The 19,351-nt window shown below is 33.8% G+C and overlaps 1 protein-coding gene across 2 annotated transcripts in view; it reads right to left on the reverse strand.

The window, feature by feature from the left end:
- The window catches only part of LOC134536569 (protein MAK16 homolog), a 32,535-nt gene that overhangs the window by 1,336 nt on the left and 11,848 nt on the right, over positions 1-19,351 (reverse strand). The window contains exons 5-8 of one of the 2 annotated variants that reach the window (XM_063376322.1): positions 16,772-16,901; positions 11,257-11,361; positions 2,968-3,096; positions 2,187-2,255 (exon numbers count right to left, since the gene is read on the reverse strand). In XM_063376322.1, the coding sequence (XP_063232392.1) occupies positions 2,187-2,255; positions 2,968-3,096; positions 11,257-11,361; positions 16,772-16,901 (433 nt within the window). Of the gene's footprint in view, positions 1-2,186; positions 2,256-2,967; positions 3,097-11,250; positions 11,362-16,771; positions 16,902-19,351 lie in introns of both variants that reach the window. The other variant, XM_063376321.1, reaches the window with a different exon arrangement.

The raw sequence follows: 19,351 nt of genomic DNA on the forward strand, positions 1-19,351 counted from the left end.
AAAATGAACCGACCACCAGCATTTTGGTCTTTAACTGAATGGTGAGAAAGAAAGGTTCTTCAGCCATATGTAATAAAATTAAAACATTATATAGCTTAGCTTTATTAAAACATTGCAAAACATTTTATAAGTAAAGTTTATGCAATAAATAATGAAGGAAAGAAAACAGTTTAGAGAAAATCATTTAGCATTTAATTTCTTTAAATATATATACTTTTAATTCATGAAGAAGTTCCATCTAAATTTCAAAAATACTATCTTCCTTTTTCAGTGTACACTAAACTTCATTTAAAAAATATAATATTATAAAGATGACGAACATTCAGCATAAGGCCACATAACATATTTTTGTGGTAGACATAACCTAACATTTTTAATAAGTAAAACTTTTTAATAAGTAAAACTTTTTAATAGGACATTAAAAAAAAGTCAAATGTGAATTAAGTTACCTATCTACATTACAAAACCCGCTGCCTTCAGTTACTGTTTTCTTGGAAGAATGCTACTCGTCAGAAAAAACTTTAGACATTTTTTGGGGTGGTTCTGGGTCATCTGGGTTGTCATTATCTTTTCTCCATTTGGAAAACGACGTAAGCCTGCTCATCGCAAATCACTATTTGTAAAATGTAACCAAACCTCATGAGTCATGACTTGTAATACAACACCCTCTTAAAGAATGATTGTAAAACATGTCCAGAAGTACAAAAATCTATTTAAAAGTTCTGATTAATTTTTTTAACAGAAAAGTGGGACTCCTTTAGAATTTCTCGTAAGCTTCGCACCCCTGATTTTTAGACCACAACCAATAAATATTTGATAAGAATAAGCCTCACACAATACTTAAATTTGACGTTAGAATCATAATTCAAATTTTTATTAATATCTTTTTTCCAGACTTGCATAATCATTCCTAATTAAAACTTGCCTTAAAGGTTTCCTGTAAAAATAATATGTACAGCATTCTCAGTACCGTTGTATACGTCTACCTGTTATTTTTTTCACGCTATATTCTCGCCTCAAGAATACTTTTAAAAGTTTCAATACTTACATTAAAAATCTTGAAGTAAATTGTAAATATACGTCTCTATAGATATATGGTAGAAAATATTTTATTTATGAATATACTGTGAATCGTGAATGATATGTTTACCTTGAAGAGAGGAAAAAAATTACCATGAATGAAAAATAATGAGTAACATGCCGACCATAGATGTTTTGTACTACAGTGAAGCGCCATTAACAGTTCGGCCACAATCTTATTTTTTCCCTCTAGTCACGTATACACAGACTTCATTCTTATAACAAGATTTCCCATTTCCTCATCAATTTTTATAATTTTAGGGGTTTTCAGCCACCATAGATAATCGCAACCGCAAACCTTCGGTAATCAATGCAACGTCTTTTTTTACAAATATTAATATATGCACTTTCCAACCACATGCAAAATGTCTGCTGTCATTTAACCAACAACAGGTTAATCAACACTGGCGCTTGAAGGTACTTTTGCTTTGCAGCGTTGCCTTGCAAAGTTGTCAAGTTTTGGATAATAACTTAGGATAAAACACACATTTAAAAATAATTCTGCATGGATTATTGGATTGAGAATGATACAGCTAACTCATGTTTTTTTATAAAGAATGACCACTGAAGAAACCATTACATAAAATGCTGAAACAAGTTTATTTAAAAAAAATTCCCTGACCCATCAAAAAAATCCCTAATTGTCCAGGTTTCCCCTGAATTGTTTCAAAATCCCTGACTTTTTCTGGTCTGTAGCCAACCTGTTTTAATGTTTCTAGTAGACACTAGTCACCTAATTGTCATCCTAACAGGTGTTAACCTTTTTCCTAAAAACATATTTAACTGTTATTTATTAAATATCTCAACAAAAAATGTAAAAAAAACCTTAAGGTAAGTTATTTCACATATGCTGGAGTTTTTGTAATACAGTAAATCCCTGTTACAAAGTTGTTTCTCAAAGTATGTACTAGGAAGTTCATACTTATTAACAGGTATTAACAGGGAAATTTTATTAAATTGGTATAACTGTATGTATTTATAGGCCCAGTGCAAAATTTTTAAGACTCATCATGGAGGAAATTTTCTTGAGGGTTTTACTATATTATAGGTTCAAAAATACAGGTAGATTTTCTGTAAATTTAAAAAAAGTTAAGTTGTTTATTTACCTCAATATCAGATTCTTCTGATTCTTCAAAATTGCTCAAGTAGATCCTTTCTTCTTCTGAATCTTCATTCTGCAAGCATACGTACATATTTCAAAAGTGGATTCACTTAGATGGATTTAAAAAAAAAAAAAGATGCAAGTTGCATTTCCTTTGTTGTTTATAGAAGTAAAATTAGGAGCGAGCTCTGCTCAAATACTGATTTTGCATTAGTCAAATTGTCTCATAAGTATTTTTTATAAAACATATTTCAAAATACCTACGTACTTAAGACGTACCTGCCACAATACAAATTTTTAAGTATAATGTTTCGAATATGGATGTGTATTGTTCAGCTTATAATTAAATGCACATCCTGGTAACTCGCATAAAACTCCAAATTAATCAAACATTTCACTAACAATAAAAAAATCTGTACAGTATTCTAAACACTAAACTTATTTGCACTTTTGGGTTGTATATCTTGTGCAAAACAGAATTACTCAAAAAATCCAAAATTCTGATCACAAAATAAGAAGAATCCTGATCATTTAAACATATTAATGACTCAATGATGATAAGAATGAGTCGAGCTGTAGCTACTCACTACCATCAGCTCAAGTTTGAGTCTCAGCCCATCTCTAATAAAGTAAACAGAGTTTTGTTTTATTAAAATTATTGAGTATTTCCTAACATAGAGGGAAATGTGCTGAAACAATTGTGTGCACTGAGTATCAAAACCATAACACAGTCAAAACTCTAACCTTAAAAATATAAATAAAATAATGTCTCCAAAAGCACGCACCTCAGACATTGCTTCCATCTCCTTGACGTCATCTTCGTCACTGACCACCTCCTGTTCGCTGCCCGCGTCGACAAACTCCCCCTCCTCCTCTTCCTCTAGCTCATGTTCTATCTCTTTCTCCAGTTTCTTCTGCAAACATGACACAGCAGCACCTCATTAATAAAAACACTGTTACCATAATACAATACTCTCATTAGCACAAAGTGTGTTCATAGACCCTACAAATTACAAGAGTTATAGTGCTAAATAATTTGTTTAATACAAAAGAATGGTTATTATGCAATATAAAGTGTTTTTTTTTTTCCAAGGGTAAATAATAACATTTTTTTAAGATGGTAAATACAAATATCCCATAATAATGTACAGAATCAATGTCAATCATCAACTATGAAAAATAATACTGATGCCATTGTTTGGTTCAGTGCAGGATGGGGGGAAAAAGCTTATAAATTGCATATTCTTCCCAAATATGGTATGTCATTTTTTTAGGTAGTTTCTAAACATTCATTTATTATTCTGTCTTAAATATCCCTTTAAAAAGTATAGTACAATATACAAAAAATTTTTTTGCCACAGATGTAGCCATCCTCAAATTGTATATTACAATCCCAAAAAAGAGTACATTTGGAGTTGTTTAATATTGAGTGCAAGTTTTATACGGAAATATATATTTTTAGATGTTTTTCATGCATGTACTAAATGAGAAAAATATTTTCAACTTTATTTCAATTTGATTTAGATGTTATATAAAATGTTACTAACTTTTGTAATAGCTTGGTAAGTACAAACCTCGTTATTGCAAAAAAACAAAATTATGGTCCTTTCAGGTTTGTATTATTGAGGTTTGGCTGTAATACAGTTGTACCATCTTCTCAAATACACCATGACATGACTACTGAATTCACTCTATTTTAAGATGCGACCTTTCATTGTAGTCTGGGATGTGTCTTACAATCAATGTTATCCTCTAGTTTCTGAATTTACTAGATACATACTAATACACGTTTTTACATTGACTTTTAAATTGAAATGAGTCTAAAATTTATAATTAGTTTTTACTAACATAAATGAACAGAAGAGGAGCATATCTTGGATTCGCGTAAACATAGTACCACATTTACAAGAATAAGCTATGCTCTTGAATATGGTTCGCACCTCTACTATTTTGACCATAACAAAAAATATTTGTTATTTCGAATCAGCCTCACACCATACTTTTTAAATCCATTTTTGTGACCATATTTCAAGTTTCTATTAAATGTTTATTCTCCACTTAAGTAATTATTAATATTAAAATTTATCAATTGTTATTAGGGTTTTCTGTTAAACTGATACATTCTCAGTACCGATGTTGATGGTTGCGAGTCCTTTTTTCCAGCACTTAAAATGTACATACCATACTCTTGATATACACAAATTATTAAGAGTGTCTGAAGCCTATCTAAATAAAATAATTAACATTTAAGTCCTAAATTTACATTCTGTATAGAGTATAGGTAAGCATACATACAGTATAAGTATGTACATACTTTCATACTTTTATTAGCAATGCAGATATTTACTGGGCTGCATTGCCATCAGTTACTTTGCAATTTTTCACAATTAAGTTCAGAGTTGAAATAAGCATGCCTAACCTCTCAGTGGGTGAAAAACGAGTACCTTTGTTTTTGTCCATGCACCTTAATATGTTTAGTTTTTTATCAGTTGAAAATGTTTTCCATCTTTGACAAGCTGACATCTCGATAAAATACATACAGATATAATTCAGTTATTACTCACAGTAAAAGACAAAATTTTATGCCTATTGACATTTAAATTTGATACCAGCCACATTATTAAAGAACGTTGACAAAGTTGAATAGCAAAAATATAAATATAAATATAAATACAGTATGTATAAGTTTCTGATGGACATCTGGGACTTTTTACCAAAGTGTGCCATTATAAGACCAGTGTTGGCAGCTTGTCAATACAGTTTTGAATGGAAAAGCACATCTAAAAATCCAGGAGCTACAGCTTGTGTTCCCAACAACATTTTGGATTTGATAATTCAAACGAAAGTGTTATCTTCATAAGTATGATGTATGTGACAAACACAGGAATAACGAATTTATATAAATATAGCATAAACAAACCGCGTAAACTGCGGGAAGTAGATTGTAGGAGCGGTGTGTTGTATTCAACGAGAATTTATTGCATTTCTTCAAATGAGGTTAAAACGGGACCAAAATAAAATGGTGTAAATACTTTTGTCTTTCAAAACCTACTCCAACCACCTTGAGTAGTGAACCAAATACTCCCCCCCCCCCCGCCTATCTCTAACAAAATTCAGAATTCATAATACTAAAATTATTATTGTCACTGGATCTTTTGACTAGGAAATCTGTGGCTGAGAAACACAGTAAATCTCGGTTAAGACGTTCTCGCATAAGAAGTTGAAATTTTAATCTTGGCGTGGTTAAAAGAACTGAGGGCACTTGGAATTCCAACTGATGGCCCCATTTTAAGAGAGAAAGCTGTACAAATAGCACATAACCTAGGTGTTGAATTTCATGCTTCGAATGGCTGGCTCGACAGATTTAGAAACAAGTTAGGAATTGTCTATAGAACTCTAAGTGGGGAATCTGAGAGTGTGTGATGATACTGTCCAGAGTTGGATAAACACAAAGTTGCCTGCAATTATAAAGGACTTAGAACCAAAAAATGTATTCAATGTCGATGAATGTGGTCTGTATTTCAACATGCTTCCGGACAAAACCTTTGTTTTAAAAGGTGAAACATGCCATGGAGGCAAACAAAGTAAGGAACGAATGACAGTGTTATTGGGTGCCAACATGGATGGCACTGAAAAGTTACCATTGCTGGTAATGGGGAAACTAAAAAAAACCATGGTGTTTGTTTGAAAAACATAAAGACATTACAGTGCAAGTATGCATACAACAAGTCTGCGTGGATGACAGGCAGCATTTTTTGAAGACTATGTGAGAGCATTGGATGCAAATATGGGGTGCAAAAATCGGAAGATTTTGCTTTTCATGGATCACTGCCCTGCTCATCTCAAGGAAATATCCGACCTTAGAAATATTCCAGATTGAATATTTCCCACCAAATTCAACATCCAAGCTACAATCCATGGACTAGGGAAATATAAAAATTCTGAAACAGCATTTTCGTAAGCGCCTTGTGTTACAACCTATAACAAGAATTAAAAGTACCAAAACAAGTGCAGTGGTTATAAAATCAACATCCCGGACACCATCTATTTTCTTGATGCTTCATGGGAAATGCTTGGCTCAACCATCATTAGCAATCGCTTCAGAAAAGCAAGCTTTAGTGCTCAACAAGTTAACAATATTTTCCCTGAAGAAGAATTTGAGGATAGTGAACCAATTCAATGTGCTTCTACATGCAGTGCAAATTGGAAAACTCTTCAAGAGCAACTAAATTTTTCATGCACTTTTGAAGATTATGTCTCAGTTAATGATGCGGTTCTACCATGTGAGCCACAAACACAAGGATTTAGCTGAGGATGGTGACAGCGATTAAGGCGATTCCACTTACTCTGAAGCCCTTGACCACCTGGACAAGCTGAGGTTATTTGTTCATGGAACACCAAATGTTCCAGATAGTGAGAGGAAGACTTCATGGGAACTGGACAATTTTGTGATGCGTCAGAACGAAAATGTGTTGAAATAACTACTCTGATGCAGTATTTTTCAAAACAGTGAATGTTAGGGTTTTTTTTGTTTGGATAACTGTTTTATTATTGCACTTATCCAAAAATTCAGTTTAAATAATTCAGTTTACAGTGTGTCGATGATAATTGATAATTGTGAATTTGAGTTAAGCAGTATGTCACTTGAGTAAAATTTGTTTTTATGAAGCAAATGTATTTCCCTTTTAATAATTTTTCCTTGTTAAGAAGTATTTAGCATCCAGTTCCTTGAAAAACATATTAACAGGGTTTTACTGTATGTATTTCACTGGAGTGGAACTGAGTCCATAAGGGCGCGTGAGGTGAAACAAGTCCTGTTGGAGAAGGGGATGGGAGTGATTAAACCACTCGCAGGCCCGAGCTGGAGGAATGAGACAGACAACTCCTGTGTTCCTTGTACCGCCAGTACCAGTGATTGTCGTCAACTCTGACCTTGCAGTGCCTTTAAATGCTTTTAGAGCAAGGGCGAGTGGACACAACAAAGGAATTTTATGTTTTCAGTTTTGAATCAGCACGGGGCCTCCAAGATACTTGGTTATCTTTACTGCCTCTTTGAAGGCAGCTTCTGCCAGACACCAGCGATGGGGTTCTTATTTAATGCTCTTTAAAAAAAAATGTGTAGTTGCTTATCATTAAATTTAACTTGATTAGCTTGATAGGTATGTAACAAATGTAATAATAAATAAATTAACAAACAATTACTATTGTTGGTTTTTTTAAGATAAAAATTTTGTAAGCAAGCAAAGTATTTTATTTTTCAAATACTAGTTGCCAGCCGTCCTTCAGTTGCCAGTCGTCCTTTGTCTGAGTCGGGCGTGTCTCGGGCGGGTTTTCACTGCCTGTTCCACAACTTGTACGCTACATCTACTATGATTTTATGTTCAGCATTAGTTTGTGCGATGTTTCTCAAGATTTTCAGGGTCTTACAAATGAAGATTTAATGTTGGGTTTGTAATTCCAAGAAACAAGAGAAATATCATTCCTTCGTGAACTGCGCTACTTACACCAGAGCTACATGTCACGAAAGCTATGCTGAATGTGCAGGAAATCTTCAAATAGTAAATGGATTAAAGTCTTTTTTATGCCCTGAATGTAAATTGAGTAAAACAATGAAACTTAGTTCTTTGCTTGGTTTAATCTCTGACTAAACCGCCGGCTCAAAGTCTGGTTCTAAATCCGTTAATCCCGAGGGTTCTAAAAATGTGCTAACTGCTACAAAAGATTCTAACTAGGGATGGGAAAACCAATTCCTAATTTCATCGATACCTACCAATTCTACTTTAATAATCTATAATCGAGAATCGGCGATAAAAGTCGATTCCCGCATGTAGCAAAAAAAATCATTTCACAACATTGCAATCTGTCAGATACAATTATTTAACGACTCGTTTAGTGTGGTTATGACTGACTAGACACATTTATAACACAGTCATATTTCCCCAAATAAACAATATCTAAAACTTGGGTCGAAGTTATACACAAGTCAAAGCACAACAATTATTTATAAAAAAATTATCACTGCGTATTAGAGCCCGTCTACAATAGTCCGAACCTGTGCGTGGTCCGTGTCCTTATCCGAATGTGAGTGACGTCACACTGTCTCACCGAAAACTGCCCTGTCCACAATTGCGATGTCCGATGTCCGAATGTATTGATTTCTAAAGTTGTCACCAGAGCGCAGTAAATGTGCCAAAACAAATGTTTTTGTTTATTGTTTTGATGCTTTGTAGTTTGAGATTGAACTTATGAAAGTTATGAAAGTTATGTAAGTTAGAAGTGACTTACAACACCTTCCATTTCCTTCAATAATAAAAACAAACACCACGTTTTCAAACGGGAACCGGAAATTCAAATATCGTGAGTGTTCTGTTCTTTTTCTGTGTCCGAAGTACCCAGGTTGGGACAAAAAGTTCAAATTGACGAATGTCTTCGGACCAGGTAGGTTCGGACCTTCGCCCACTAGACGCATGACATCAGAGGGTCACGTGGACCAATCAGCGACGAGTGTCCTTCAGACACAGTTTAGGACATTGCTATTGTAGACGGGCCTTTAGCAGGGGCCTGTTCTATTCGCGATCGCAATTAAACGACGATAAACGCGAAATCACCGTAAAATACAGTTTTTACGCGAAATCGCCACAACACGTTTTTACGCGAAATTTAAATATTGGCTAAAAGACTTGTCTCGTCACTGGTAAACAAACACCGCAACAAGGCCACCACTGAACATTAATCATAAATGCACTAAAGCAAACAAAAGCTTACACACGCTCACGTTATAATGTTAAACCCAAAAATATACTGTAAAAATATGCAAAACTACAGCGTTTATTTTCCTTTCCGGCATAATGTTTGGATAGATAAGACAAACAGGCGAAGTTTTAAAGCCTACGCACACCGCTCGGGGCACTGACGTCAGCTTGGAACAGCGACATCGGATAAATACAAAAGCAAGCAGATGATTGGGCGAACGTTGGCGAACGTGTTTGGAACAGTCTTACGTGAGTGGCCATACCACGTCAGACGGGGTCGCTGTCATATAGTTGGAACAGCGTCGTATTATCAAGCAGCTTATCGGGCGAACCAGGCCCTGGAAACTCTTAAAGGGGACCTTGGGAACTATCTTTACTTCGTCACCCAGCCGTACGGGGCAGCACAAGCATTTTAAATCGCGCAAAAAAGCGGAAAAATGTAAACCTAACATTCATTTTCGAATGGTATGACGATGATGATTAGTTGATCAACAGTGTTTTATAGATTTTGTTGGGTCGTTACCACAACGCCGAAATACCTTAACGCCGAATGTAAAAATTGACCACAACGCCGAAATAACAACGAATGAATTTGTATGTGTTTCTTAAATGTAACTTGACGCCAAAATAACACAATCAAGTACAACACATTTTCTTTGCTAGTTCTCTAGTTGTTGCTTAATTTTGTTACTGTTTCATTTCACAAATTTTATAGTTTATTTGTACCCTTCTCTAAGTTAGGCAAGTTGTATGAACGAAAATAATTTATACTGCTCAAGGAAAGCCTAAAATATTTTTTAATAGTTTATTCTGTATTACAAAACAAATTTTAGATTAGTTTGACCCCTTTGACATATGAGCCATAAACTTCTAATGATGTAAACATTTATATGAGTTAATGTTAATAACTTAGTTGTGTACTCAAATTTGATAAATATGAATTTATGATGTATGCTACATCATATATGTATTGAAAGCTGAAAAAAAAAAGTTGCAAATAGAATTTGAATTATTTAATATTAAGTTAACTAGGTGAGTATCGAGAATCAAAGGATTTTTTAAGGAATCGCTAATCGGGTATCGGAATCGAAAATTTTGGAATTGTCCCATCCCTAATTCTAACCATAAGCTATAACTTACTATGACTTCTAATGCATGTGAAATTGGTGTTCAGACTGAAGAATCACTAAACAACGTTATCATTCCTGGCAGCAAAACTTTACCTAACAAAATATGTGCAAATCTTGAATCCCTGTCTATTCAAATGAAAATTGTACCCTAAAAACCTTGTTACTTGACAGTAGAAGTGAACTTTCGCAGCTTACGTCTGATGAGAAAACTCAACATATACAAGATATTCTCCAGTCTAAGGTGTGTCCGGGTAAAACGAGCTACAGTCAAGTTACACAAGGAACAGCAAGTAGGTCATTGGACAATGACCGGTTGTCTTCACCGCAGCGTAAACAGAACCCCAGCGATGTCCAAAGTCTGCCAGTCTACAGCTCGTTAGTCAGAAACAATATCAAATCTAAATATCTAAATAAACCCTAGCAAGATAAAGATTTTTTTTTACAGAAGTTCGTTATCACCATAAAACTAAAAATAACACTAAAATTGACCAAAATACGAACAACAAGATGGAAATACAAATTGGAGTCAAAAACACCATATCTTTGAAAACTGTTGCTAATAATCTAAAGCTCTTTTTGTTTCAAGATTTGATCCTTCAGTCTCTGACAGTGACATCACTTCTTACATAAAAAGCAAACTAGATATACTATATCTTATCTTCATGTTGTTAAACTGAAGACTAAATATGATACATATTCATTTTAAGTGGCTGTTTATGGAAATGATTAGGAGAGTTTAAACAATATTGTATCTTGGCTATCTGGCTGTTTCATTACAGAGTTCCGTGGCAGACTCCACAACGAACAAATAGCGTCAAAAGTCTGGGTTTGACATAACCTGTAAACCTAACAGGCATACTGTCTGTGAGAATGACGAAAACCCCGGCGACAACAAGTAATTTAATCATAATTCAAGGTTTTTTCCTGACAACGAAAATTCATGCATATTTCCTGCTTTTCCTGAAATTCAAGACTGGTGGACTCCCTGTCAATTTGAAAAATAAACTCTCAGATAGTCAAAATGGTTTCCGTAATAGTAAAACAACAAAAAAACTTTTGTCTTTTCTTAATCCTATTTATGCAGAAGCGATTTCTAGGGATCAGGTCGATGCCTGTTATTTTGACTGCAAAAGCTTTCAAAATATTATATATTTTTAGCAGATCTTAACATTCTTGAATTACATACACCAACCTCTTCAACTTCTTCCATTTCTTCATCCTCATTCTCCTCTTCAACCTGCTCTGTCTCCAAGGCCTTGTCGAAAGCAGTTTGTGGGAAGTTGTAGATGTCACCATACTGTACACAACAAATACAACTACAAAATAAAATTAAAAATCAACTGTTATATACACAAATAATTAGATACTTTTTTTGTTATTTCTCAACTTAACCCTGCAAGTATTCCAAAAATGTTTTATATTCGTGAATAACTTGATAATGAATTTGACATTTCAAAGTATTTAATTTTTTTTATTTAGTCATTATCAATTGACAACAGATATAGGTAGTAAAGTGGGACCATTTACAAAAAATTTAAGGAAAAGAGTGTAACAAGTATAAAGATTTTTGAGAAATATGCATTATTTTTCTGTAACATAGTACATACATGCTTTTTATTATATGATCAGTTTAATAAAAAAAACTAATTTCATAATTAAAATTTTACTCTTTTAAAGTGGATGAGTTCTGTAAGTGGCTGGTGGAACTGGCTATTCCAAGCAAAGAAATTTACATTCCAAGCCAGCTTAAGGGGTATTGGTAGTTTCAACCTCATTTAGGCTCTAATAATGTTCTATCCTTTGATTTTCAAGATTTAACTTACCACAAGCATAGTACATGGTTCGATCAATTGCCTGGCATCTACAAAACAATTTGCCATCTTAAGTCATATGCATTATGTTATGAATGACCTTTGTAAACACTTAGTGTGTGATCTATGCTTTAATGAAGGTAAATGATAAATATTGTTAGGACATAAAAATTCTTGAAACAATAATGGTGTCTTATGAAACAATAATTGTGTCTTACAACTCTTGTTTTTCCTCCCCACGGACATTAGGGTTGGAATAAGGGTGTGGTGGAGCAGAAAAAGATACAGAGCAACTAGAGAGATCATGAGAAAAACTGAGAAAAAATGTCACACGTGAGAATCCACTTAAAAATTATCTCAAGCTCGGATTGAACAAGAAAACCTCATCAAAAAACCCATATACAGACAACTAAAATAACAAAAATTTAATAGCATACACAGTAATTAATTAATTAATTTATCAAACCACTTAAGGTCACTGTAGCCATTGAATATATATAACTTATAGAAGTCGCGAGGGGATAGGATTTATTATTCCAATTTTCGGATCCAAAACTGAGGTAGTTGTTAGCTCCGCCGCTAGACAGCTCTTCTTTCCACAAGAGGGTACTCGTAGTTACCAGCTTCCACGCCAGAGCGCTGTAGCGTCGCTTTTTTCAAGGTCGTGCGCGTAATTCTCTGTTTCACTCTATCGAGAGGCGGTGCCTTTTGTTGAAATCCGAGCGCTTAGATACCAGCGGGCGCAACTGAATTGGAGGAGTACGGCCACCGAAAAAAAAAAAGTGCGGTTAAAAGATGCCAACATCAAAAATTAAGTTTTAATAATAAGAAAACTACAGAAATTTCTTAAAGCGTATCAGATTGGAATGTACAGTATAGTGTACATTCCCACTGACATTCGTAGTTCAGAATTTATAAAATGTTGTGTTAACGGAGTGGCGCATTGAGTAAAATGGCTAAACATAATTTGGAATAATTCTTGCCAACGTTGAATGATTTTGGTAGCTATGAAACAACTATGGCTGCGATGACTGTTCAAACGCGTGCACGTGTTGTTATTAGTAACAGAAACTAATGGTATGATGTCATACTTTGTGGCTATGCAGTTTATAATTTTTTTAACATAAGATGAAGCATTTTTACATAATGTTTTGGTTGTTTCGTTATTCAAAATAAATAATCTTAAACGTTATATGGTGAATATTCCCAGTTGCGAATGACCACAAAAAAAATCAATTTTGCCAACATAGATCTGAAAAGTTAACGATTTACTATGTTAAGTTGCTTATAAATAACGCACATTTCCCGGATCTCCAAAGAAAATAAGAGTGTTTGTTATAGCATTGAGTTCCCACTCTTTATATTCCTTGCTTTGAGGTTAGATACACAAGTTAAGCCCGGGCTACATTCGCAATAGCAAGCAAACAGCACAGACGCACAGAAGTTCAACATACACTATTAGATATGAGCTGCCACATTGGCAAATAGCACGCGCACAGAAAAATAGCACAGGATCGGCGCACAGAAAGTTCATTAACTTTTAACTTTTAGGTTATTTTCTGTGCGCGACCATGGTGGTAGCCAATCAGCAAACAGTTTAAGTACTACTCGAGTGGGCTTATAAAAGAAAAATTGTCACGAAAGTATTGGTGCTCTTGACTTGAGTAGTTTGTTATTGTTTTCAAACACGCGATAACATAAAAATGGAAGGCACATTTGATAGCTTTTTGATAGCTGTAATAGAAAGTAAAAATATTTTGTATGACAGGGGATCCGCAGGATACAAAAATGAAGAAGCTAAATTAAATGCTTGGAAGTCTGAGTCTGAATGTGTTAAAGAAGCCGGATTTGAAATAAACAGTGATATATATTTTTGAATGCTCATTGTGTTTTGTACGTAAACTTTGAAATATTTAAAATATTTCTGGGTTTAACGAAAACCGTACCACAATAACAACACACGAATCTAAACAAACGTCACGTATGCCAACTTCAGTGACCAAAATTGTGAACGGGAGTTTTACATTTAAAAAACTTTTTTGAATGCTTCCGGTATTATTTTGTGTTGTGTTGTGCGTGAATGTAGCATCAAGCTCTGTGCTATCTCTGTGCGTGTGTGCTGTTTGCGTGCTATTGCGAATGCTCGTAAAAACGATGCGCAAGTATTTTGAATACAAATATATTTTCTTTTAATAACCGAAAGGTAAATATTATTTCCATGAAATATAATACAATTCTTTAAACATAGACAACATATAAGAGCTATTTTTTGTTTATTATTCCATCTGGCGTGATAAATATTATATTTTAAAAACTGTTTGTGGATTTTTAATATAAAATAAATATTTATTTATGACATCAATTTAAGTTGTTCAAAAAATTCACTTTGGTATGAATTAAACCAAATTCATGTTATCCAGGGCACAAAATTAGAAACTACCAAAAAAGATTATTTACATTGCTGTTTTGTGTAAATCTGTGCACGGACTTAGTAAGTGACATATTTATAATTCCTCATTTTAGCAACCCATTTTAACACAAGAGAAAAATGATTTTATATTAAAAAATTATTATTTTAAACCATTAATTAGCAGGAAACATGTATGAATAATCTATTTAAATTTGCATTTGAACAGTGAATATTATTTTGCAATAATAAATATTTTTATCGTCGTATATTACTGATAAAAAGTTAGTATTTCCATCTAATCAGAAGTATTATGACACAGTTAATTAAATTGCTTTACAAGTTTTTATTCACATGAAAATCATTAAAAATTGGTTGGGAAGTTATATAAATATACAAAAACAAATCATTATACACACAATTTTATTATCTTAGTGGATTTAAATTAATGGTGTCCCAGTGACTACTGCGAAGAAAAAAGTCTTGCGAAAGGTTTCCTCGTAATTGAAATTCGTCAAAAAAAACTATCTCTCATTTTTGGTGACATTTCTGACAAGTGGTACAATGAAATTTGAGACTGGCAAATGAATGTTGTGAAGCAATAAACAAAATATCACATTCGTGAACTACAAATGCATAATTGTTTTTATTTTATAATAAAAGTGTATCTAATAACCCGTGGCTTTGCTCACGTAATTTCCGGGTATTGCTGATATTCTACCATTTTAAGAAAATATGTATTAAATTTCAAAGATTTTTGAAGAATTATACATAAAGAACTGTCAAGTATAGAACATATTTAATAAATAAAAATATTTTTACGACTTATTTTTAATTGGTTTAGCGTAAGTCTATTTTAACTTTTATTTAAAATTAAGTACCTACCTTATTTTCTATCTCCCGGTTTAGTGACTTTGAGAATATATTTTTCCTTGATGAAATCTTAACTCTTTTCCATCTGACGAAGAAGCCAATTAAAAAATAAACTAAGACTCGCGCACTTATTGTATGTTAAGACTGCCATCGTTTTAAATTACTGTAATTTTTTTAGTTATAGTCATGCTTAGTATAATAACATAATATGCCTTATTACGCATACATTTCAGTATTCATGAAACCAGTGCATTTTTATTTGAAATGTAGAGCAGTTACCAAATTTTCGTATCTCGCATATTGATCTTTTGGTATGGCTAGTATTACTTAAACTAAATTTTTGAATTTTCACTGATGCACTGTTTTCCCTTTTCTATGTGATTTAGAAAATATAGCAATATACGTAAACCAATTAAACCAAAATCATCCTGAATTTTTATTACCGAAAAAAGTTAATTACAAAAAATTTTAATGTGCGTATTTTAATATTGAATTTATATATATCTTGCCAATACTGATTTAGTGGGTTACATTTTTTTTTTTTTTTTTTAAATAATATCTACCCCTTTTACTACTTAATAGATAACGTTGAATAAGAGAAGGTTGTTTAAGGTATGTTGATTTTCCTTGCCAATATCTAAAAGTAAATTTGTACAAACGCGAAATATAGTTTAAATAAGTATTTTACTTTTAAAATAAAACCATATTTTGAACGTAACACTGACTATTGGCCCAATACAAAGTTTTAATAGCTAATTTTCAATTCACTCGGGTACAGAATCCCATCATTCAGTGATTTCCGTGGCTAGCTTCTTTTGGGATTTCATCATTCTCAAACGACGGTAAGGGAAGCTCCTCTTCAAGGTCGCCTAACGATGTTGATAAGACCTGCCGGGTAATTTGAATCGTTGGTCTGGGATTTTCGTAAAGGGGGGGGGGGGGGGGGGGGGGGGTGAAGGATGATGTCACGACTGGGCTGGTTAACTTAGTTCTGCCAAATACCGCCAGGGGCGTATACAGCCGATACCCAGCGATGAAAGCGATTGCAGCGGCGGAGCTTGGAACTACAACAATTCTTCTAAGAAACCGGACAGAAAATTTAACCTGGGCTCGCGACTTCTATACATTATATATATTCAATGCTGTAGCTCAAGGTACACAACATGTGAATAAGAGACAGTTTGTGCAGTGAAACCTTCTTAAAAATTACATAACTGAGAATAAAATTTACTGCAAGGTTAAATCACACATAGGTTTTATGACAAGCAATATTTAAAGTTACCTATGTAGAAACTCACCTTCTCAACAAAACAGTTTAAAGTCACCAATACTCTAAAAAGTTTTGAAACATATGAAAGCACCTAATAAACTATTGCTTAAACAGGTGTTTACAGAATTTTCAGTAGGTTAACTACAAAAACCTAAAAGCGAGGTTTCACTGTGAAGTGTAAGTGTTTACATTTAGGACAGTAAAAGAGGCTTTACCCCAATCCACATTTTCCAGTGATTAATACTTTTTTTTTTCCAATGGGCCCACTGAAAAATGTAAACAGAGGTTTGCACTATTACAAAGTTACTACGAAGGTCGGTGTACAGTTTAAAAAACAACATCGTACCACTCCCTTCCTGAGTCTGGTCAACAGCTCCTTCTCTATGGCAGTGTCGAGTCTCGCAGCGATCAGAGCCTTGTCCTCTCGTCTCCTCTCTCTCCGCTCTATCTTCCGCTGCAGCGGGATCAGCTTCTTCCTGCAGTTCACACATTCCTACATTCCAGCGATTCAGTGTTGTGGAAGAGACATACAGTACAAAGGTAATCCAATACAAATATAAACACAACTGATTATAGATACATACATTACAGCGATTCAAGTGTTGCCACAAAGACATTTATAATTTCAAAACCTGTAATAATTTTTAAAAAACTAGCTGCAGTGGAAGGTTTTTAGTCCAGCACGCTTAACTTTTGTACATATTCTCTTTAAAAAAAAAAAAAAAACCTGAAAATCATATAACATAAATATAAAAGTCTTCACTTTTGTCAGCAAATACCTTTTGCAATCAACATAAAGTTTCATTGTTGGTTTGCCTGTGTGTCTCTGTTATGTTGTCCAGATTAACTGTTTAGTATCATCGTCGAGTTTCTCTGTTTTTCACTGTGATGTAGAAGGTCTTTTTTTGTCTTTATTTACTGTTCTTGTTGAAACTGTTTTGTCGTTGTCAACCCACTTTGTTAGTCTTTGGTGTGATATATTTTTGTAATTCATTCCATGGGATTCTCTGTGGTGTCTCTATGATATAAAGTGTATCAAGCAATTAAGAGTATCCCAAAAAAATTTACATTTTAAATCTATCTTCCCCACTGCAAGAAACATTCATTGCAAAGATAATTGTTTTTATTTATTTACTATTTTGTTTGTGTTTAACATTTCCTTGACAGTGAGGTAATTGGGTAAATAGCACACGATGACCGAGAAAAGGAATGTTGGAAAGGAAATGGCCATCCCAACATTGCCTGCAGCAAATTTGGAAAGCCAAGGTCCACGGATAACCGAAATCAGCATGGCAACTGGAATGAAACTCGAGGGCTATGGATTAAGAGTGCGGGGTACAACCCCTCCGCCATTATAAATGACGACAAACTTGTAGCGCTCTGTCTCTAATCGCAAAGATAGGTTTTCCATTAACCGCCAAAAATGTAGTTTCACGATGTAATACACACACAGTATTTCTCCACTTAACAACATTATAAGTGCAACAATTTTGGACACACAGCTAAGATGTTTAAGACTAAATCTACAAAATGATATATTAGCAGTATGACCCACGTTACACACACATGCCCAAACAAACATACTCCAATGTGTACAAACTGTACAAGTAATAAGCCATCCAAAAATAAACTAAACTGTCCAGCTTAGAAGTTTGAGAGGGAAGTAAAGAGGGTTATTATTACATACCGTAACTTAGCATACCTAAAAGCTAAATCCTATGTACAAAGCTAAGATCACAAAATTCAAAAAATTAAATACCCACATTTTACGAAGTTAAAATTTAAATACCAGTCAACAGTATGTCTGTGATGTGACTTCTGAATCCTATATGTAAAGTTAAGCTTTTAACTTGATAGGAACTGTAAAATTTTTTTAAATATTTCAGACTCAAGATGGCAACCACTGCTGAAAATTCAAAGCACACCCCAGAATGTACCTTGTGTGTGTAAGTACACAAATACAGTTATTTGCAATGAATTACATATCAGGCAATTAAATACATTTACCGTGTTTTCTCGTATAATCGTCGCACATTTTATTCTAAAATCAAGTTTGAAAAGTAGGGGTGCGATTAATATGCGGAAAAAAAATTTTTTGTTAGGTAAAGTTATTGATAAAAACAAAACCCGTTCATGGAAAGTACGTTTATTTAAAAAAAGGTGGAGTATACAAGAGGACGCCAAACAATCTATATTAATAATTCCTTAAACAAAAACCTTTCTTCAACTTTAAATAGAAGAAAAAAAACTCTAACGCGAACGCAAGCCACTTGAATCTGACTTGAACTAATGTGTCGTAGTACACACTTGTCACGAAAGAATGCGGGCTATCAAATGTAGTTAACTCGGCACCTGACAGAGAGCACGTGTTGTATGCACTCGGCAAGATATTGATATTCGACTACGTGCGCTCTCTCTATACGGGAAGCAACATAACCAAACATGAATGATGCGCTGGCTACATTTTAATAAGCGGTACACCGCGGCAACGCAGACAATCAGGTAAAGGAAATAGCGTTTAAAAACGTCTTTATGAGAAAATTTACACGTCAAACAACTTCGTATTTCCGTTAATTAAATAAACAAGTGGTAATGACCGAAATTAAATTTTAGATTATACCTACACCGCAGCGACGCAGACGATCAGATAAAGGAAATAACGTTTAAAAACGTCTTTATAATAAAATTTACACGTTAAACAACTTCATATTTTTCCATTAATTTATTAAGTAAGTGGTAATGACCGAATAAATATTAGATTTCTACTTTAAAATACATTGTTTTATACGGAAAAGATACCTACACAAAGCGCTCGGCATCTACTAGCGGGACCAAAAACATCATGAGACGTTTACGCGAGAAGTTTTTTATCCCAATTTTGACAGCCTAAAATATGGCTGCAACGATTACGCGCGTGCGATCATTG

The sequence above is a fragment of the Bacillus rossius genome, chromosome 11 (genome assembly GCF_032445375.1).
Source record: "Bacillus rossius redtenbacheri isolate Brsri chromosome 11, Brsri_v3, whole genome shotgun sequence".
Classification (NCBI taxonomy): domain Eukaryota; kingdom Metazoa; phylum Arthropoda; class Insecta; order Phasmatodea; family Bacillidae; genus Bacillus; species Bacillus rossius.